The following is a 24096-nucleotide window of genomic DNA, read 5'->3' as shown; positions in this document are numbered from 1 at the left end:
TGCTCTCTTATCTTTACAGTCCCTTTCCATTTCTCTTGGCATAAAAGCCAAAGAAAGCCCTTACAATGGCCAAGGAGACCCTGAATAATTTGCTCACCTCGTCTTATTTTTTGCCTTCTTCCTGTCCCTCTCTGAGCTACAACCATACTGGCCATCTTGCTGTTCTTCAGACATGCTGTTGAATCTCTAGGCTGTCGCACTTGCTGTTCCTTTCCCCAAATATCCACTTGGCTTACCTCACTTCAGAACTCTGCTAAGAATCACCTTATTAATGAAATCTTCTCAATCAGCCCATAAAACAGCAATCCCCTTCCCCCATACTTGGCACTCCCTACTTTTTTTCTGTAATATATGCCTGGCACCTAGTAGACACTCAAGTGTTTATTTGTTAAATGAATAAATTCATGGATGGAACTATTCAAGTGGTTACTACCGGAAGTGATGTGAAAGTAATATTTATGTAGGAAAAACTTCCCAAACCTGTTAATTTCAGGATGCAATGCTCTGATTCTTCTGTTTTTTTTGTTTTATCTTGAAATAAGTTTAGGCTTACAGAAGAGTTGCAAAAATAATACAGAGAGAGGGCTTCCCTGGTGGCGCAGTGGTTAAGAATCCACCTGCCAATGCAGGGGACATGGGTTCGATCCCTGGTCAGGGAAAATCCCACACGCCACAGAGTAACTAAGCCCATGCACCACAACTACTGAGCCTGCACTCTAGAGCCTGCGAGCCAGAGCTACTGAGCCTGCGCACCACAACTACTGAGCCCACGTGCCACAACCACTGAAGCCCACGTGCACAGAGCCTGTGCTCCACAACAAGAGAAGCCACCGCCATGAGAAGCCCGTGCACCGCAACGAAGAGTAGCCCCTGCTCGCTGCAACTAGAGAAAGCCTGCATGCAGCAATGGAGACCCAACACAGCCAAAAAAATAAAAAATAAATAATAATAATAATAATAATACAGAGAGTTACCGTATACCCTTCAACCAGCATCTCTTAATGTTAATACCTTATATAATCATAATACAATTATCAAAAGTAAGAAATTAGCATTGGTACAATGCTGTTAACGAAAGTACAGACTTTATTTGAATTTCACCGATTTTTCCACTAGTATTTTTTCTGTCCCAGAGTCCAGTCTAGAATTCCCTATTGCATTTAGTCGTCATGTCTCCTTAATTTCTTCTGGCTGGTAACAATATCTCAGTCTTTCCTTATCTTTCAAGACCTTAAGACTTTTAAAAGTACTAGTCAGGCATTTTGTAGGATCTCCCTCAATTTGGACTTATCTAATGTTTTCTCATGATTAGATCAAGGTTTTGCGTTTTTGAAAAGTACCACAGAAGTGATATGGCTTTGTCGTATCAGGGGAGACATGGTATCAGTGTGTCTTATTACTGGTGATATTACCTTTGATCATGTGGTTAAAATAGTGTCTTCTGGGTTTCTCCACTGTAAAATTACTATTTTTTTCCTTTGTAATTAATAAATATTTTGGAAGAGATATTTTGATAAATATTTTGATAAATTTTCTTTTTCTCCTGATACTTTCAGATATTAATTTTAGTATTCATCAGTGGATCTTGCTTGAAGCAATTATTATGTGCCATTCCAATCATGATTTTTTCATTCCTTCTATATTTATTAGTTGGAATTCTTCTGTAATGAAGACTTGTTCCTTCTCCCCCCATTTATTTATTCAATAATTTATTTATAAAAGTGTGGGTTTGTGAGTATTTGTTTTATTCTTTGGGTTATAATCTATTACTGTTACTGTTTATTTTGTTTAAATTGGTCCAGCTTTGACATCCATCTTATTTTTAGACATGCACCCATCTTATTTCTCTTGAGCATTTCCTTACTTTCTGGCACCATGAGATGCTCCAGCTCATCTTGTATTTTTCTTGCTCTGCCCTGAAATCAGCCACTGCTCTGTGGAATCCTGGTTCTTCTAACTGGAGAAGGATATTTAGAAACCAAGATCTGGATACTTGTTTCATCTTTTATAGCCTTTTTTTGTGTCCTGGCACTCTTTTTTTTCTTCTTCTTTTTTCATAGTCCTACCACCATGAAAACCTCTGAAAAACTTGACTTATATCCAGAGGAAAGTTAACATTATTAGAAGAGAATTTTCTGGTAGGAATATCAGAAAACCAATATATGTAACTCTGTCATTTGCTTTTGTACATGTGTTGAACAGATTTTATTTAGTTCTATTTTAATCCTCTAAAGCCTAGAAGTAGATTTTAAATATGATTTTTGGCCTATCCTCATAGTGTTACAATGTAATCGTTTCTAAAAATACACATGGGATAGTAAAAGTCTTAGATTTCAAGTACTTTGTGATTTGGGGATTAGGGAGGCATAAATTACATAGCCTTATACTAGTGTAAATTAACCTCAGAAGTTAAAATATATTTCAAGTAAAGACTGACTCAAATTGTTATCCCAAAGTGCTGTGATAGATATTAAAGATCCAGATCAGTCATACCTGTAAAATTTTAGAGCTCTTCCTCAGCATAATTGCCTTCCTTTTACATGTCCTTTAACAATAGGGATTTCAATAATACAATATATTAATTACTAGAATAATAAATTTGCACATCTTATTCTCATTGAACTTGGAGGCTCCAAGGACTGGAATTCTGGATGTATTTATTTATTTATTGTTTATTTTTATTTTTGGCTGAGTTGGGTCTTCGTTGCTGCGTGTGCGCTCTCTCTAGTTGCAGCGAACGGGGGCCACTCTTCATTGCAGTGCACGGGCCTCTCATTGCAGAGGCCTCTCCTGCTGTGGAGCACGGGCTCCAGGCGTGCGGGCTTCAGCAGTTGTGGTTCACGGGCTCAGTAGTTGTGGCTTGCAGGCTGCAGAGCGCAGGCCCAGCAGTTGTGGCTCACGGGCCTAGTTACTCCGCGGCATGTGGGATCTTCCCGGACTAGGGCTCGAACCCATGTCCCCTGCATTGGCAGGCGGATTCTCAACCACTGCGCCACCAGGGAAGCCCTGGATTTATTTTTTTGTGTCTTATGTAGATGCCCAGATGTTGGTTTATGAATGAAAGAATGTACCTCAGAATATGTGACTCTACATTTTATTAGATTACTAATAATTAATTCTCAAATATCTCTAAAGAGAGTAAAAGTTAATGTGAATCTAAATGAGTCTGTTTACCAAATAAGAAGTGATAGGATAGTACTTCGGGTCCATTTAGTTTCATTTATGTTTCTCTGTCTAAGCATAGAACAAGTTCTGTATTAGTTATATAGCATCTGTAAAGATGAGACGTTTCTTATTTTCAACTATGAAATTAATGGGATGTGTTTGAGGTCCATGACTGGTTCATAACTCACTTATTAATAATTAAGTAAAATTGACCCCTTTTTGTTATTGAGAATTGCATCAGACTTAGAATTCTGAAATTTCAGTTTGATTTCCATGTTATCTTCTTCTCTGCCTTTTTTTTTTGACCCTTTACCATCTCACCCCCTACTCTATCCTTCTTTGTTCATTCTTGCTTCTCTGTCCCATATAAGACATATAAGAGTATATGTCCCATATACTCTTGCTTCTTTCTATCATGTGTCCTTACTTCTCTCATGTGTGTTACTGCATCTTTATCCCCTCTCCCTCCCTTCCTTCCATCAGTCATTCTTTCCATATTTCCTTCTAGGAGTACACATATCTAGCCTCTGCTTCCGTATATCCAGACCTCATTCCATCCTTCCTTTTCTTATTCCTTCTCTCTCTCCAGCCTTCTTTCTGTCCTATCATTCCTTCTGTTCATTCAAAGCGAAGGTCCTTTCTTCCATCAGTTCTTCTTTTCTTTTATCTAGTCTAATGACTACCATATATGTACTGATGAATTCCAATTTTATATCTTCCACCCACACACTTCTACCTTGGACTCCAGATTTAACAATCCCACTTCCTGTGCTATATTACCTCTTGAATTCCTACCCAGATACCAACTGCTCTTATCATTTTCACTATTACCACTGTTATTCATGCCACCATCATCTCTTCTCTAGAGCAGTATAGTAGCCTCCTAAGTGGTCTTCCTATTTCTGCCCTTTGCCTGATAACTCATTTTCTACCCAGCAGTCCAAGTGATTATTTTAAAAGTTAAGTCATGTCATGTCCCAGTCTCTGCTCAAAACCTTTCAAAGGATTCCTATCTTTTTATATTATTATTGAGGTAACATTGGTTTAGAAGTTTCATGTGTAAATTATAATTTAATTTATGTGTACACTGCAGCATGCTTACCACTAATACAGTCACCATACAGTTAACCCCCTTTACCTATTTTGTGCTTCCATCCTCTCTGGTAACCACCAATCTTATTTTTCACAGATGAAAATAGAGATCTTATTTTATTCTTTTTTCCCCAGCTTTATTGAGATATAATTGACATGTAACTAGTCTTTTTCTGAAGGAGAGAAATTTCAAATAGGACTGTTAGACTACTGAAAAGCATTACACATAGATCTGGGAAAGCATGCTTTTGAACACGTTAGACATTTTATTTAGTTACGTGTAAATCCTTTAAAGCCTAGAAGTACATCTTATACTTGATTTTGGCCTAACCTGGTAGAGTCACAATGCTGTGGTTTCTAAAATTAGACAAGGAGTAAGAGTTCTAGATTATACATAGCTTTGTGTGATTTTTGAGATCAGAGAGGCTTAAGTTACATAGATTGTATTAGTGTAAATCGATTCCAGAGATTGAGTGATCTTGGCCCTTTTAAACTCTATTATTAATTCTAATAATTTTCTGTGTATTCCTTTTTTTATATGTCGATAGTGTCAATACCCATATCATCTGTAAATAATCATGTTTTTGTTTCTTCTTTTCCCATCCTTATACCCTTTATCTCTTGATCTTCTCATTACTACACTTGTTGGTCCTACTAGTACCAGGTTGAATAGAAGCAGTGGCAGGCATCCTTGTCTTCTTCCCAATCCTAAAAGAAGTACTTTCAACATTTTACCATTAAATATGATGTTTTCTGTACTTTTTGTGAATGCCCTTTTTCACATTAAGGCGGTTATCTTCTAGTCCTGCTTTGTTGAGGCTAAAAGGAAATTGAATTTTAATAGCTACTCTTTCTGCATCTGTTCAGTTGGTCATGTGAAATTTCTTTATTCTATGAATGAGGTGAATACACTAACCAGTTTTTAAACATTAAACTAATCAACTTTCTGTTAATAAGCCCAACTTGATCATGATGTATATTTTTTAATGTATTGTTGTATTTGGCTTGCTAATATGGTATGCTTGTGAGTGAGATTAGTTTGTAATTTTCCTTTTGTACTGTCCTTGTCTGATTTTGGTATCAAGGTAAATCTCACCTCATAAAGTGAGTTAAGGAGTGTTCCTTTTTTGTCTATCCTCTGTATGAGGTTAGAATCCTCTGTAAAATTAAAACTGTCTATTTCATGAATGTTTGGTAGAATTCATCTGTACAGCTGACTGGCTCTTGTGTTTTCCATATAAGATTTTTAACCACTAATTCAGTTTCTTTAGTAGCTATGAGACCGTTCATGTTCTTTTTTTGCTCTTGAGTCAGTTTTGGTAAGTTTTAAATTTCTTCTTGAGTCAGTTTTGGTAAGGAATTTATCCATTTTATCAAAGTTTTCAAATTTGTTTGCATAAAATTGTTCATACTGCCTTATTTGCCATTTAATCCCTGCAATATCTGAGATTATATCATCTTTTTTATTCTTAATATTGCTTATTTTGTCTGCTCTCAATTTTTCCCTTAATTTACCTTGTCAGAGTTTTACAGTATTGTTTCTTCAAGTAATAAATTTTGGCTTTGTTGTTTCTATTATGTATTTGTGTTCTCTTTTCACTAATTTCTGCTCTTGATCATTTCCTTCTTTCTTTTTCTTCTTTAGAACATAGAGACCAATAGGTGAACAATAGAACAATAAACACCTTTATTACTTGAGCTAAGATAGGAGGGAGGAGGATTTGTTTGCCTTTCCGGGCCTTGATTTTCCTCAGCTAGAACTCCAGCTCCTTGCACTCTAGCACATAGCCATCTGCTTTGCCACACTGGCCTGGTTTTGAAACAATGCATGCAAGGAGCTTGCCCTGCTGGAACTGCTCCTCCAGAAGACTGCTGATTTTGGCATTCTTTTTCCTTTCATCATATTTCTTCTGAATCTTCTTTGATCGTTTTTTGTTTAAAATCTCTTCCACCTCGAAGTCAGCTTGGCTCCCTTCTTGCGGCCCCAGGGCAGTGCGTAGTGGGACTCCTACCACTGTCAGAATAGTGTGCTGTCAGTGAGCACGATGCAGTTCTTCACCAGGGTCTTGGTACTGACCAGTTCATTGTTGGAGGCACTGTAAACAATAATGAGCCTCGTTTTGCACGTACAACACTCCAAGCCTCAGGGGAAGTTCCCCACGTCCAGCCTCAAGGTACGGTATTTGTTGCCTCCCTGCATGTGGAATGTGTGTATGAGGCAGGGTCAATCTTAGTGTTGGCAGCGGGGATTCCCAGCTCATACTTCTGCTTCTTGTGGTAGGTCTTTCTCTCGTTCCTAGTCTTGTGGCGCTTGTGCCAGTTGTTCCGAGATATGCCTATTGCTCAGTGCTGGCTGGAAAGAGATAATTTCCTTCTTTATATTTTTTTTAAGATTTATTCTGCTGTTTTCCTAACTCAATTTCAAGTCTTTTTTTCTAATGTAAGCATTTAAGCCTATATATTTTCTTCTAATACCTCTTTTTTGTTGTTTTTCATTCTGCGCATTTTAGATATATTTTTTTCATTATCATTCAGTTTTAGGTATTTACTAAAATCCATTGTGATGTTCTTTGATAAATTGTTTGGAGAAGTGTTTTTTAATTTCAAAATGTATGATAGATACCAATTCCTTTCAATCTGTTGAATAGTATTATGACCTAGTACAGGGTCAATTTTCATGAGTATTCCATGTATACTTGAATAAATGTTCTCTACTTATTGGATATAATGTTCTCTGACTGCTTTATATCTTATGTCTTTGTCTTTGGTTTTGTGTAGTTTCAATATGGTGTATCTAGATGTGGATCCTTTCTCTGTCTCTGTCTCATCTCTCCCTCTCTGTATCTCTGCTTATTTTTATCTGTTCTTTATTTCTGTTTTTATTTCCCCTCCTCTCCATCCCACCTCCCAACTGTATCCCCATGTTCCTCTCTTTCTTACCCTGCTTGAGATTCATGAGCTTCTTGAATTGATATCTTTCAGTGGTTCTGGAAAATTCTCAGTAATTTTCAGGTCTCTTATTCTGCAGGTCAGATTAAGTTCGTTTCCTTGTGGATTTTATGATTGATTGATTGATTTTTGGTGGAACTTTTTCTGTAGAAATTGAAGCATGGGTTGAAGTTGAGAATCCAGAGAGGATTTATAATTTCTTTTAACAATTATCTCAGATCACAACCAACCTGGGACCACGTTAATGCAATGATATGCTTGAGATGTTTGGTACCATTTAAATTCCATGAATTTGCATTGAGATTATGCATGGGGGGGATGCACAAGAATTTTTTAATAAAATAAATAATTTTAGATTTATAGAAAACATGCAGATATAATACAGAGAGTTCCTGATTACTCTATACCCAGTTTCCCCCAATATTAACATCTTACATTACCACCGTATTTTTGTCAAAACTAAGAAATCATAGCACTAGCTAAATTCCAGACTGTATTCAGATTTCCACTAATGTTCTTTTTCTGTTCCAGGATTTCATCCACATTACCACATTGCATTTAGTCATGTGTCCTTAGTCTCCTGTGTCCTGTGACAGTTCCTCAGGCTTCCCTTGTTTTTTATGACCTTTTGGATTTAGAGTACTGGTCATGTATCTTGTAGAATAGTCCTCAATTTAGTTTTGTCTGATGTTTCTCTCATCTTTAGAGTGGGGTTATGGGTTTTGTGGAAAATATCACAAAGGTGAAGTGTTCTTCTCATCACATCATACCAAGATGTACATGATACATGACTGACTTATCACTGATGATGTTTGCTCTGATATGTGGTTGCAGTACTGTTTGCCAGTTTTCTCCACTGTGAAATTACTATGTTTAACCTTTCCATTCAGGAATGGGAGATTTTATTTTCTTTCAGCCCAGACTGAGTAGAGACAGGCAAGTTTCCTTCCTGTCCTATTAAGATTTATGTCTTATTTACATTTGAACTGTGGATGGAGCTCTTTAAAGCCCAGGTTTTATATTGAGGGTCTATTATTAGTTTCCTCAGTTGGATGGGCCTTGGGCTTTATCTCCTGTCCTCCTCAACCTGGATTATGTTTAAGCTTTCCAGGGCTCTGTAGAAATCCTCAAGGCTAAAGCTGACCTTACCACTCTGCTTAACCTCTTATGATTCCTTACTTTTGGGGCAGTCCAGTGAATTATGTTTAAAAGTTTTCTTTTGTTGTTTTTTGTTAACTTTTTGTTATTTCCACTAAGGTATCTTAATCCAATGTACTGTCAGCAACAGAAGTTAGTAGGTTTCTTTTGACATTGATTTTGAATATTTTAAAAAATGTTAACACTTGTGTTGGGGGGAAATACAGCTTAGAAAGTATGTTACTTGTAGTCATTCTCCCAATTCCTCACTCCCCCCACCCAAACACACACAGTTCTTATGAGTTTCTTAATTTAAAGATACTGTTTTCTCTGCTGTGATTGATCTTTCCTACTTGATCCTCATGATCAACACCTGTTGATTCCAAACTCTGCTCAAGTGTTTTCTTCCTCATGCCTTCTCCTGTCTCCTTTCCCCTGCCCCCACACACAGAGTTTGATTTCATCTGTGCTGCCATAATATACCCTTCATTAAGAAATATGAATACATATATATCAATGTTGGTTTGAATATTATGGTAGATGTTATTATTGTTCACCATTATTCACCTGCAGGAAATTTATGCTTCTGCCTTCTTGAAGTTTGGCTTGCCCATGTAACCTGCTTTAACCAATTAAATGTGAGCAGAAATGCCTTGCCTGATCTGCAGTAGATACATAGCATGAGTGAGAAATAAACTTTAGTTATTTTAAGACACTGAGCTTTAAGAGTTGTTTGTTACCTCAGTGTAACCTAACATGTTCTGTCTTAATTGACACACATGCTCAATCCCCCATCTTGAAGGCAAAAGCTGTATTTTAGTCGTCTTTATGTCCTTAAAGCTGCCAGCCTAATTTTCTTAAAACATTTTAGATTATTACATATCCTTCAGGAAAGTAACATTATATAGTGCAAAGAGCGTGGGTTTAGAGTCAGACACATCAAAATTAAAAAATTTTTTTACTTGATTGCTTAGCTGAGTTACTTTGGAAGATGTCCTTGAGTTTTAGATTCATTTTTAAAATGAGATACCTTATTAAAGTTGTTGGGAATATAGTATATGTAAAGTACCTAGTACAGTAGACATTCTTTCCCTCTCACATTTCTTACTTCTCCATTGACTATTGAATCAAGTCTTTAAAAGTCCCTTTCTCCTGCTTTCATTAATTTATTTATTTGATTAGTCATTAGATAAATATTTTTTGAACTGCTACTATATGTCAGGCATTGTCTAGTTACTGGGAAGTGGTGAACAAGGCCTAGTCCCAGTCTTTAAGGTGGTTACAGTCCTATGGCCAATAATTCTCCCTTCCTGTCTTCAGCTATCAAACAAAGTTATATTAATACTGCAAGTCCTCTCTCTACCATCACCTTGAAAATTTTGCCTAAATTTCTCCACATCTCAAAAAAAAAGAAAAAAATCCAGAACTGATTGTTCCCTCCTGATTGTTCAAAGCAAATTACTGGTATTCATATGTGTCTCTTATAATATATATTGCATTCTGCCATAACAGGTTCTGTTATATTCGTATATATCATGTACATTTTCAAGTTTCTTTTCTAAATTTTAAGCTCCTTGAGTGTTGGAATTTCATATCATTTATATTGTATTCCTCAAATCAAGAATATTATGTGGATAATGAATAATGTCATTCGTTAGAAGGTGTTTTAGGAATTTATGGGGGCATTTTTGGTAGTCACAATGATTGGAGGGTCCTAGTGGAATTAATGAGGAGAGACTGAGGATGGAAAACTTCTTGCAGTGCTCAGGACGGTCTCTCAAAATAAATAGTTGTCCTGAGTCCCACATAACTTTCAAATATTCTACTAGACGTTTCATGAAACACCTAGTAAGTGAAAAACTTACTCATGATTTTCAAAACCTAGAGCCTAAATCCCTTTTTATGTGTAAACACTAGGTATTTTTTACACAATTTTAATATACATTGAGTGTTCCTGAAATATATTGATCACCGATGTGAATCAAGGGAAGATTGAACTTTGTCCAGACGTCTACTAAATCTTGCTCAACATTACAGGAAACCAAAGGCAGTAACACTTATGGTATTTGAGTCACCAATAATACAACTGTATCATTCTGTTTTTGTAGCTGTTGAATTTAAAATGATTCTGTATGTAGGTGTAGGCATCCAACTAATTCATTGTCTTTTTGTTTCATACCCAGATTATTTACTTACGGTAAGTAAATGTTGCTTCTTTTTAAAATATAAATGACTTCCCTTAAACTTCTCTCATATATTACATTGGAGCATTATATTAATGCTTTAAAATTGTATATAAAGATATGTTATCTATGAATTTCATTTCAGAATTTAAAATAAGGCAGTGAAAATTATTTGTTATAAAAAGTGACATTGTGTCATGGTTTAGAACCACTGATTTATGAACCATTAGAGCCTGGAAAAATATAAAATTTGCTTTTAAAATACATATTTAATCCTATTCAACATTAAACTGTTCTCTTCAGGGAAAGTGTATATCACAAATATTCTGATAATTTGAATAATGTTAGTTAAGAGCACTAAAAATTTGTTACAAACCAGAAAAAAAGCATATGTAAACTATATTCAATTTATAAAGAGATAAATTGCTATTTATAATTTTTGAACTTCTAATGAAACACCAATGACTGCTTAATGGCTGAGACTCTCCATTTTTTCCTTTATTATAGTTAGTATATCCAGAACTTTTATTTTAAAAAATTTAACTCTGTTGTTTTACAAGGAGGAAGGGTAGAAGAGAAGATATTTTGCATGTGATTTAATGATCTTAATTTATAGTCTGTAAATCAGTTCTCTAGGGTCAGCAATGAATTGTTTTGATTTAGATATTCTAAGTGTAGTTTTCATTGTTGAGCATGTGATAAGATATATTTTATAAACTCAAGTGCAGAACCAGATGGCTTTATTCTGGTATGATACGTGTTAATTCATAATGCCTTGTTTTTAGCAGGAATGGGATTATGTTGTATCTTACTGTTGCCTTTTTTAGACTATTTTATAGACAGAACTAGAAATTCTAGTTCTATAAAGCTGTACTAGCACAGGCTGGAAAGTAGGTCATTGTTATGGGGAGTATACCAAACTGCCCACTGGTTGCTATAGCAATGACCTACTTTAAGAAACTATTTCTGTTGATTCATGTTGAAATCATCTTTTGGAACCAGCATAAAGAAACTCACCGCATGTAATTTTTCCTAATAGCAGTAAGGTAGTGATCGCTGGAGGTGAAAAAAAAAAATCCTTAAAATGTTTAAAGTGAAGAAATATATTTTCTCACCTAACACCTCTTCAATTTATTTTGAAGTGCTGCAATTAGTATTGTAATTAAATAGTACCAGAACTATTCTTCTGTGTAGGCAATACAATTATGCAGAGGGGTGTAGTGAGTTTTACTACCCTTTGGCCTATTTAAAAATCAACCCGTTACGTGTAGTTAATAGCATTATTAACTGAGCCTTCAAATGGGTATGGTTTCAAGAAAACAGTAAACATGCCAAATTGGATAAGGTCTGAAAATAAGTTCCTATTAAAATTGTACCTTATGGGGAGTTCCCTGGTGGCCTAGTGGTTAGGATTCTGGGCTTTCACTACCGTGGCCCTGGTCAGTCCCTGGTTGGGGAACTGAGATCCCGCAACCTGCACGGTGGGGTCAAAAAAAAAATGTACCTTATGTAATTTCAATGTATTGTATTAAATCATTCCATTCAATATTGGATTCCTGTTCTTAGGTACATGCATTCGTAATATATAAAGGTTGAAATTGGTGTGTTCTCTGAAACACATTGAATCTGAACTCTGGCAGAACTCACTCTCTTCCCAGTTGAGGGTAAAGGATGAAAAGTTAGACTATATAGTACCCTTTGAAGTAACATTTTTCCTTCAGCACTAAAAAGAAATCTTACCTGTCAATGAGTTGATATTTTGAACTTGGTGTATTGGAGATTTTATGGTATTATCAAGGAAGAATTATATGCTTAGAGATTAGTTGATTCAGGGTCTTAATTGCACTGTATCTTGTTGTATATATATTCATATTCACATTTGCCTTGCCTTGTGGGAAAGATTTTCATCAAACCTTTGTTCAAAGTCACATTCAGAGAAAGTTAAGAGTTCAAGATGATTGTGTATATAGATGTAGGCATTAACTAATTCATTATCTTCTGTTGTCATGCCCCGGTATTTACATATAGAAATACATGTTACTTCTTTCAAAACTATAAATTTTTCCCAAGGGGGAATAATTATAACTTCTGCTGAATGAATATCTACCAAGTACTAGTTATTTTATGCTCTTTCTATCCTTTCAGCAGATGTTCAAGACAACTCTATAGGTTATTTTCTACTATTTCTGATCTTTTCAACAAATTGTGTAAGGCACATGATGAGATTTGTTTGCCAAATGTAGAATCCAAAACACAGGTAAAGAAAACTGTGTAGTTAGGAGTGAGACACAGATACTTAATTTGAAATCCTTCAGGAGGAGAAGGTGATCTATATATGATAGCTATCATATAACGTACAATCTGAAAGTTTCTCTAGGATGAGGTTATATCCTTTGAGGGTTTAGGGGATGGAGACATTACTTTCAGGTGGAAGACTGAAGATTAGTAGAATATGAACTTAAAGAGATGGGAATTGGGAAAGGTACTCCAGGCCGAGGGAAAGAGCATGGAGCAAATTCCAGGAGATTGAATGTGTGGGGAAAAGAGAAGTAGTTTGGTTTGGCGGGAGGGAAAGAGGAATGGTAGGAAATGAACCCTGGAACCCTAAGTTAGTCAAACAAAATAATTTGTTCTTTATTCTATAAAGAATGAAGTTTTGAAGACCTTTTTACAGGAAAGTGTGCCTCAGGAAGATTTCATATTGTGTATAAAATGGATAAGAGTGGAGAGAGATTGTTGGTCGGCAGAGCCATTTTAAGGCATTGCAGCAAATAATACTAGCAAGAGATAACAAGGGATAGAATTATTGTAGCAAGAATAGAAGTGATAGGAAGGAGGAGACTAAAAAAATAATAGATAACAGTTATATAATCATGCTTACTATGGGTCAGGCACTGTTCTAAGAGCTTCACATGTTATTTAATTCTCACAACAATAGTGTGATGTGGGCCCTGTTACTACTCCAATTTAACAGATGACGAAATTAGAACTTTTCAGGATTGATTGAGGGATAGTAACTTGTTGCTATCAATTGTTAAATTATGGGACATCTATGCAATGGAATACTATGAAACCATGAAAATTGATGCCATAGAAGTATGTCTGTTGCTTTGAAAATATGTTCACTATGTGTTAAACCAGGTTTACAGTAAATATAATATTTCTGTTTTGTTCTACTTTGAATGAATATGCTAATTGTCAATTTTATAACTTTTATGACATTTGAAAAAAGTGTGTATTTCTCTCTTCTTTACCCCCACCCCAAACTCCCTCTCCCCAAGGGTAGCTATTATTAATAGCTTGGAGAGTATCCTTCCAGTTAACAAGTAGATATATGCAAAGTAAATTTTATTTTATCAAAATAATATATGCAATAGTTTTAAAAGTCACAGTGCAAAAAGCCTTATAACAAAGGACAGCATCACCGATATGTTCTCCTCCAACCTGCTCTTTTTCTTTTCTTCACAAGTCTTTTCTGAAATACCTATTTGAGTCCACTGTATCTCTGCAATCTTTATGTGAAATTATAGTGATATAAACAATAACATCCATGTAAGAAAAACACCTTCAATAACACCTATGGGAGAAAAACATCATACCGCAATACAATTTCTGTTCCTTTGTTTTATGAAGTGCCAAAACAAAATTAACTTTTTGGTTGCAAAACTTTTTCCATTGCTTCAGTCCACGTCATTCTGTACAATGTTTGTTTGGTTCATAGAGTATTTATTGAAAAGCATTAAGAATGCTTATTCAGCTTGTGAACAAGAAAGGGAAAAATAAAGGGCTAATTATTAACTAATCCAGGCTTACTTGTTCATTTTATAAATGAATCAGATCCTTTTTTTTTCGTTTCCCATCTTGTTGTCTATCATTGACCTGCTTGTACTACATAAAAACTTTTCTAACAAAAAAGTAGAATATGGTGAACTCTTGCTACTTACTACCAGCTCTGGTAGAGAAGATACTGAAACTAATACTACAAAAGAGATTTGAGGATTATCTCTGCCTTGGATTATCCTTCCAGGACATTTTAGTTTTGTACTGTTAAAACTTAAAAATTGCTAGTTCACTCAACTTCTTAATTTTTGATCTGAATACTACAGGCTCTAAAAATTCTTTTGCCAAGCAAATACAGAAAACTAGATGCTTGCCAATAAACAGTTGTCACCGAACATGATAAGTTATTCGTAGTTATGGATAATTTTACAAAACTTAGATACTTTTATATTGCTCTAACAACAAACAACAACAGTATTCTCCCCAAAGTATTTGCACATTGGCAGTGGTGGGTTGGGATGGTGATTGGGTATTAGGGAGGTAACTCCAAACCAAGACAGAAAGGGGATGTGGTGAAATATAAATGTGAGTATATATTTGTTTAAGGACAACTGTGAGACTTCCTAAGATGAAATGGTGGGATGTCTTTAACATCCTCATGAGTATAGCACTGTGACTTCCCAAGCCCGTAGAGATGATGATTCCTAAAGGAATTCCTTTAGGAATTCCTAAAGGAATATCAAACTTGACTAGGTATACTGATGTCACTAATAACTACAGTTGTAGAAAATTAACAAGACTTTCTTGGTGAAATTATGGGATCAGAATGGGAAAAGACAACAAAATGATCTATTCTGAATAATCTTCTAGAAAAATGCTGTCCAGTAGAACTTTCTGCAATGATGGAAGTGTTCTTCACCTGTGCTGTCCAATATGGTAGCTACTAGGCACACATGTAGCTCTTGAGAGGCCTTGAAATGTGGTAAGTGTGACTGAGGAACTGAATTTTTAATTTTAATTAATTTAAATGGCTACACGTGCCTAGTGGCTACCATATTGGACAATGCAGTTCTGAAATATGCCTTTCCATTCATTTTAACCACTCCTTCTGACAAGTAAGACACAATCATTATTCTGAAAGAGCACATGGCCTGTAGAAAAGGCAGATAGATATTTAAGATGAAAAACAAAGAAGAAGCAGAGTAGAGAGGAAATAAGATATATCCAGCTGAGAGGAACAGAATCTAGATGAAATATTAGAGAAAAGTAACATGAGGCAAACAATGAGGTTGAACCTTCCAGGGGTGATATCTCTTTTGGATTTGCTCTTGTGGACTGCTCCATTTCTTCCCAATGGAAGATGCAAAGTAAGCAGTCTTCTGCCTCTGCCCCAGAATTTCCCCAGATATTATGCATAAGACTTACTGATAATTATTTCATTGAAAAAAGGTCTGTAGTCCCACCTGCATCATGAAACCTTTTTTGAAAAAATTAATCTGGCATTCTCTACACTCAGAGAGTTAATGCCACATAATTTAACATCTATTTATTATCAAATTCTTTTTCTTTAATTATATTAGAAATTTGAAAATGGGCATTACACTTTCTCTCTCGTACGTAGATAATTACGATTGCTCAGACTGATTAAATAGGATGTTACCTTTTCTTCCAGTAGAAAATGTTCTAGATTTTACAAGGTGGCTTTCCTATATGAACTTGAATTTATTTCACCAAGTTTCAACAATGAGATCAATTCATTTAATTACTTTATTTCTGTTTTAAAATATTTATTTATTTATTTATTTATTTATTTATTTATTTATTTATTTATGGCTGCGTTGGGTCATAGTTGTGGCACGTGGGCTTCTCTCTAGTTGTGGCGCTCGGGCTCCAGAGCACGTGGGCTCTGTAGTTGCAGCGCGTGGGCTCCAGGGTGCTTGGGCTCCGTAGTTGCGGCACGCGGGCTTTCTAGTTGTGGCACACAGGCTCAGTAGTTGAAGTGTGCGGGCTTAGTTGCCCCACAGCATGTGGGATCTTAGTTCCCCGACCAGGGATCGAGCCTGCATCCCCTGCGTTGGAAGGCAGATTCTTAACTACTGGACCACCAGGGAAGTCCCTACTTTATTTCTTTATATGATTTTTATGTTTACAAATTAAACTTTGCTAACAGTCACTCGTATTTAATGAAAGTTAGCAATTTAATTTAGGAACTTTATTAAAAAATACTGAGAAATTTGTGCTGTAATTAAAAAAAAATTATAAGTATGATTTCTGGAAACTAATTTCTATATAAGCTGGAAATAATAAGATGATAAGAGTAAAAAAGGTGATGGGGTGGCATTTCAAATTTTAGAATAACATGATTTTACATTACTTTATATCATCTAAATATATATTTTGAAGAATTTAAATAATATTTCCCTCTCTCTAGATTTTTGCTTCAATGTCTTGAAGACCTTGATGCCAATCTGCGAAAATTAAACTCTCGTCTGTTTGTGATTCGTGGACAACCAGCAGATGTGTTTCCCAGGCTTTTCAAGGTTATTGGAAAAATCTTTGCATAAAATAATAATCTCTTGTCAGAGAAGACACGTATTTGGGGTAAAGTATGGGAAATATAAGTGCTTTTAAATAAAATGTGGATATTTTCTCTATTTAATAAAAATGTTACACAGTGTAAAATCAGACAGTGAAAAAAATGATTTACAATGAAAAGTTTCTTTCTTCTACCTTAAACTGACAGTTCCCCTCTCAGAAGCAACAACTACTACCAGTTTGCGTATTCATTAGAAATATTCTTTGCACAAATAAGAATGCATATGTGTATGTGTTTATATACACATATTTGTGTTTGTGTGAATGTTAACCATCCCCCCTTTTTAAAACCAAGGTGAGAACATGCTATGTTATACCATTCTATGCCGTGCTTTATTCACATAACCATATATTTTGGAGATTGTTCCATGTTACTTTCTCAGTCTTTTAAATGGCTTCATAGTACTGCATTGTGTAGATATGCTGTAATTTCTTTTTTTAAAAATTAAAGTATAGTTAACTTACAATATCATATTAGTTTCAGGTGTACAACATAGTGATGCAATATTTTTATAGATTACACACCATGCAAAGTTATTATAAAATATTGACTATATTCCCTGAGCTGTATATTATATCCCTGTGACTTATTTATTTTATAACTGGTAGTTTATACCTCTTAATCCCCTTCACCGGTTTCACCCCTACCCCTACCCCACTCCCCTCTGGTATCCACTAATTTGTTCCTTTTTGGTTTTTTGGTTTTTTTAAAAATAAATTAATTAATTAATTTATTTTTTTGGCTGCTTTGGGTTTTCGTTGCTATGCCCGGGCTTTCTCTAGTTGCAGTGAGCAGGGGCTACTCTTCGTTGCAGTGTACAGGCTGCTCATTGTGGTGGCTTCTCTTGCTGCAGAGCACGGGCTCTAGAGTGCATGCTCAGTAGTTGTGGCACACGGGCTTAGTTGCTCCACAGCATGTGGGATCTTCCTGGACCAGGGATCGAACTAGTGTCCCCTGCATTGGCAGGCGGATTCTTAACCACTGCGCCACCAGGGAAGTCCCCACTAATTTGTTCTTTATATCTGGTGAGCCTATGTCTGTTTTGTTATATTTGTTTGCTTGTTTTTTAGATTCCACATATAAGTGAAAACATAACAGTATTTGTCTTTCTCTGTCTGACTTATTTTCACTTAATCATAATGCCCTCAAGGGCCATCCACATTGTCACAAATAGCAAGATTTCATTCTTTTTTATGGCTGAGTAATCTTTCAGTGTGTGTGTGTGTGTGTGTGTGTGTGTGTGTACATCTTTATCCAGTCATCTGTTGGAGGGCACTTAGGTTGCTTCCATATATTGGATATTGTAAATAATGCTGATATGAACATTGGGGTACATATATCTTTTTGATTTAGTGTTTTTGTTTTCTTCAGATAAATACCTAGGAGTGGAATTGCTGGATCATATTACCATATTATCTGTGTTCTATTTTTAATTTTTTGAGGGTATAATTTCTTTCACTAGCTTTCGGTTGAACATTTAGTTATTTTTCCACAGGCCTTTTGCTAATACAAGTAATGCTATCAGTGAACATCCTTGTTCACAAAAAAACAAATCTTTGCTCACATGTGCCAGTACATTTGTGGGACAATTTTTATAAGACTTTCTGAGTCAAAGGGCTGTGACAATTGACATGCTACAAATCTGTAATGTTTTTAACTTGGTACAATCTTAAAAATCTCCTAATCTTATTCCTCCTCCTTTTTTCCAAATGAAAAAATTAGTCCTAGAGAGATTAAGTGAGCTGACCTAGGTCATAAAACTAGCTCATGGAAGTGTTCAGACCAGAAACTGAGTTTTCTGGCTTTGTCAATTTATCCCTTCCTATTTACTACCATTAGTATTCCTAATGTAAATCTGTTCTTTTCTTGCAGCTGTTTGATTCATCAAATTTTTATAATAGCATTGTTTCCACTTCTAATATACGGGAGAACAGTTCCTTTTCCTGAATGAAGTATCCGCAGTGCAGGGAATCAAACCAACACTACCTAGCCTTTTTTTCATCAGTGTGAAAGAACCTTTTAATGTTTATAGAGTTTGGCTAATACAACAGTTGTAGCTAGTGAAAATTTATTTTATAAAAGTTTTCTTACTACTGTAGCTACTTAGAGTCAGAATTTAACCTAGGTACATGGAAGAGCTCTGAGAAGAAAGGATATCAGAAACAATGGTAATAGTTTATCAGCATCTCACAAGTATAAAAGTATATGTGAATCACTGCTCAACCCTATCTAAATCCATGTGTTATAAGTAAAATGAATCTTAAGAGGATTTTAAGTACCTTTAAAATAACAAAACATTTACCTGCTTTAAAAAAAATGGTTTAACTCAGCAAGTCTTTTGTGTTCTTTATTTTGAGCTTTCTTCTGCCTGAAATAGCATATTATTGGATCAAACTATCTTCCATATATAGATGATGTCCTGTCTTGTTACTTTGGCAGAGAGGCAATGGTTTCTGCAAGGGCCATAAAATACAGATACGTGAATATACTTTAATATACCTAGAGTGCTTATTATTGTATTCTGATACAGTAGTCTATATAAAATGTCATTTATGAAAACTTTCAGATTTATTTAATATGTCTGAACCATAGAGGGAGTTAATTCCTCTTTTTATTGTATTGATATTTTTATTTTTACTTTTTGTTTAGAGGTACTATATGCATGTGTTTCCAAAAAAGAGCCCAAGAGTATGTACAATAAAAAGCAGGTCTCCTTCTCACCCCTAACCTTTACACCCCCAATTTCTCTGAGGAAGAAGATTCTTTTGTCAGTAACTAGCTGGCTCATTTACATTACTGTCTCTGGTTTTATTATTCTAGTACAGCAGATAGAGAGAACTTTAATAGGTAAGTATTCCAGCTTCCCACATTGGAGGTAAAACTGGTTTAGACCTGATAACAGTGCCTTTAGTTTACTGGGGTGGAAATAGTGATTTCAGTACTGACGTCTCCTCTAGTGTGCACCTTCTTTCTATAGCATTCACTCATTTTATTCTGTTTATACTAAGTAGATTTAGGAATGGGGCCAGAGCATTTTTATAAACACATTTTTACACACACCTATGTTGGATAAACTTGTGTTTTTTTACCTTTTTTCTACTTAGAATTTTTCTCAGTTAAATTCTAACTTAATATAAGCTGACAAGATGGCTTTTTTTTTTCTTTTCATGTTCTACTGAAGAAATGATAAACTTAGCAGACACTAGCCTAGGCAAAACTTGAATGACAGTATTAATCATAGGTATCTTATATAAATTATTATTATTATACAGTTAAATCTTATATCTTCTACATTTGGTGCCAGAGTGATAAGCTACCAAGACCACACATATTCTAGGGCCTGCAGAAACTTTTTATGAAGAGTTTGAAGTATCGGTTTAAAACATTCTCATTATATCCAAGAAACAGAGACATGTGTCTGAAATCTTTATAGATGGACACACTGAAGCATAATAAAATGTTTTGTTCAAAATCACAGAATAAATCAAAGAAGAACATATAAAACCACTAACATTTCACATGCATAAATTTATATTATGCTTTTTGAGTCATTTTTTTTTTTTTATAAATTTGTTTATTTATTTATTGGCCGAGTTGGGTCTTCGTTGCTGCATGAGGGCTTTCTTTAGTTGCGGCGAGCGGGGGCTACTCTTCTTTGCGGTGCGCGGGCTTCTCATTGCAGTGGCTTCTCTTGTTGCGGAGCATGGGCTCTAGGCGCATGGACTTCAGTAGTTGTGGCATGTGGGCTTCAGTAGTTGTGGCTCGCGGGCTCTAGAGCACAGGCTCCGTAGTTGTGGCACACGGGCCTAGTTGCTACGCGGCATGTGGGATCTTCCCCGACCAGGACTTGAACCCGTGTCCCCAGCATTGGTAGGCAGATTCTTAACCACTGTGCCACCAGGGAAGTCCCTTTTTGAGTCATTTTGGATTCTTGCTTTATTATTTCATGGTACATGCTCATTTGAATAAGATAATTCATTCAACAGATATTGATTGAGTGCCTGCTATGTACATGGCAGTGTTCAAGGTGCTGGGGATATACTGGTGAACCAAACAGAAAAAGTTCCTACCTTCATGGCACTTACACTATATTGGGAAGCAGACCAATAATAAAGTAAATATGCAATGTCAGGTGGTGATAGGTGCTAAAATAAAATGTGGGATAGAAAGTCCCAAGGTGAGGGAAGGATAGTTACTTTATATGGAATCATGGAAGGCCTCACTGATAAGGTAACCTTTGAGCAAATATATGAAGAGATTGAGCCATGCAAATATCTGGGGTGTGATATATTGAATCCACAAAATTTTGCAGCTTGTTCATCAAAAGGTAGAGTTTATTTTCTCACTCCCTTAAATCTGGGTTGGCCTTATATCTTGTATTCACTAAGTGCCAAAGGAGATACCGAGTTTCAAATCCTAGGCCTCAAGCGACCTTGCAGCTTCTACCTTTGCCCACTTGGAATGCTCCTTGTACCATGTAAGGACTGGGCTAGAATGTCACATTATGGGAGACCACGTGTAGAGAGAGTGGGCCAACCAACAGCCAGCACCGAGGTCTGAAATGTGTGAGAGAGGTCATTTAGATGCTCTGGCACCAGCCAAGCTGCCAGCCGATTGCAAGCTTGTGAGTGAGCCCAGGTGAGACCAACAGAAGAACCATCTAGTTAACTGACAGACTTGGAGAGTTAATCAGTTGTTTTAAGCTGCTAAGCTACTGCAACTTGGGGAAAGAGTGTCACAGGCAGAGGGAACAGTAATTACAAAGGCCCTGATGTGGAAGTGTGCCATGACTTGTTTAGGAACAGCAAGGAAGGAGGCCGGTGTGCTCTAGCCAAAGCACAGTGAGTGAAAATAAGAGATAGGGTCAGAGAGGTTGCAGGAGCCAGATCACAGGGCTTTACCATGTTAAGGACTTTGGCTTTTACTCTGAGTGAAATGGGATGCCATGGGAGATTTCTGAGTAGGAGAGTGACATGATTTCACTTACATTTAAAAGAATCACTTTGACTGTAGAGAATAGATATTGGAGAATGGAAATGCTGTAAAGACTTAAGCAGAAAGATCAATTAGGAGGCCATGGCAGTTATTTGGAAACAAGATGATGGTGACTAGGACTAGAGTAGCAGTAAGGGTGTTGAGAAGTCGTAGGATTTTGGTATATTTTTTGAATAGAGGCTATTGGGTTTGTTTATATGTGGTATTTGAGAGTCAAGGATGACTCCTAGGTTTTTAGCCTGGGCAAATGACACAGTGGGTTGCCATTTAGTGAGATGAGGAAGACTATAGGAGGAACAAGTTTAGGGAAAAATCAGGAGTTCACCTTTTTTAACATTTTAAGTTTGAGACACCTTTTAGACACCTGAATGTATTTGTTGAGTGGGATTCAAGTCCAGAGCTCAGGGGAGAAGTCTGTACTAAATTTAGGAACCTTAAACATATAAATTGTGTTTAAAACCCTGAGACTAGATCTATGGAGTAAAGGAAGGGCTGATGGATGGATGCGTGGAAATTTTTAGAGCTTTACCTTCTTTATGTTTGGGTTATTTTGTGAGATAACTTTTTTTAATGTAATTATACTACTTCAAATGCTTTCTCCCAGGAAGTTTGTTATTTATAACTTTGTTTTCTAAAAATTTTATGTTTCTTAATTATTTTCACAATATTACTCGTGACTGTTTAAGAACTGCACATCCATTTAGTGGTTTATATTATGCCTTCTGAATGGTTAAACAAATAATTGTGATAAACAAAAACAGATACGAATCTTAGTGCCTAAAATTGCAAAGTGAATATTCACTCATTTCACATGAAAATATTTTAATACTACATGCAATCTTATTGTTATATTTACTGTTGAAATTCAAAGATTCGCGTGTTGCTTAAAATAAAACCGGGCTAAAGAGTAGATAGGGACTTCCACCTCTGGTTAAGATGTAGAACGTTGCAGTAGACCAACATTCCTGTCTTAACAATGTGAAGAAAGTAAATATGCCACAATATCATAGGTTTTTTGTTTGTTTGTTTTTAACCTGTTAGAGAGTTGATGACACAAAGAAACCTAAATAAACCAAATTGCATAAAGGGATGAGACTTTCATGGGAAAGAAGAGACCCATGGCTACATCCCTGGAATCACAGCAGGAAGAGAAGGGATTCTACCATAGTTGAGAGAGAAGAGAAACCAGTTGAAATTTTACCAAGCTTTTTGTGGTCATATGTGGGCTGACATGGCAGATAAGAATTTCAAGAAGCCCTAGTCACAGAGTAAGTTTACACCCACTCTCCAGTTCTTTCTAACAGTGCCTTCACGGAGTACCAGTGGCAGTGTGCCAAAGGCTGGGGCGAGGGAAAAGAGTTGAGAGGGTTCCCTCATTGAAGTGCACTGGGCATTCACTTAGTGCAAAGTAGCAGTTCACTGAAGCTGGAGACAGGACATCAGGGTAGAAAGATGCCTCCAGAGGTGTAGAAAATTAGGGGACAGGGCTGGAAAACAAAGAGAAGTCCTTAGCAACCATAAAGCTGATGGGTAGACAGCAAAGCGGAGAGAGATGTCCTATAGTTTGTAAAGCTAGTGACTGGGCTGTAAAGCAGAGAGAGACATCTGGAGTCTTGTTAGTACTCACATCTCAAGCCCTGTTGAAGAAAAATCTGAATCCTGCCCTCAAAATATTTGAAGCCAGTGGTGAATGAAATTTAATTAAAGCAACAACAAAGCCCAGACCCAGCTCAATTACTGACTCCAGCAATTCAACTTCTATCAGAGCAAAGACTATGCACTTTTCTAGAGATAAATGTTGTTTATTCCATTTCTAGTCTTTTATAACATTGTCTGTTGTATGATCACAAATTATGAGACATATGAAGAAGCAGGAATATGTAACTTGCAGTCAAGTAAAAGAAAAACCATCAGTGGAACCAGTCCCACAGTTGATGCAGATGTTGGGATTAGAATAAAGAAAGGACTTTACAATAATTACGCTGTAGATAGTAGAGAATCTAGTCAACAGGTGAAAAACTATGTGAAGAGATGGTAATTTTAGTACAAAAATGGAAAGTATTAAAAAGAACCAAATGAAACTCCTAGAACTGAAACATGCAATATCAAAAATGAAAATTCATTAATTGGGTTTATCCAGATTGAACAGAGCAGAACAAAAGATCAGTGAAGTTGAAGACAGTCAGTATCCCAACTGAA

General features: G+C 36.0%; 1 protein-coding gene and 1 pseudogene across 4 annotated transcripts in view; one reads left to right on the top strand and one right to left on the bottom strand.

The window, feature by feature from the left end:
• The window catches only part of CRY1 (cryptochrome circadian regulator 1), a 95623-nt gene that overhangs the window by 44698 nt on the left and 26829 nt on the right, over positions 1–24096 (top strand). For all 4 annotated transcript variants that reach the window (XM_068560944.1, XM_068560943.1, XM_068560942.1 and 1 more), the window contains exon 2: positions 16738–16846. In XM_068560944.1, coding sequence (XP_068417045.1) covers positions 16738–16846 — 109 coding nt within the window. The remainder of the gene's footprint in view (positions 1–16737; positions 16847–24096) is intronic.
• LOC137775154 (small ribosomal subunit protein eS8-like) lies at positions 5874–12534 on the bottom strand (annotated as a pseudogene).

This window comes from Eschrichtius robustus, chromosome 13, assembly GCF_028021215.1.
Source record: "Eschrichtius robustus isolate mEscRob2 chromosome 13, mEscRob2.pri, whole genome shotgun sequence".
Lineage (NCBI taxonomy): Eukaryota > Metazoa > Chordata > Mammalia > Artiodactyla > Eschrichtiidae > Eschrichtius > Eschrichtius robustus.
The sequence above is the reverse complement of the archived record's forward strand: the minus strand, read 5'-3'. Positions and strand labels throughout refer to the sequence as shown.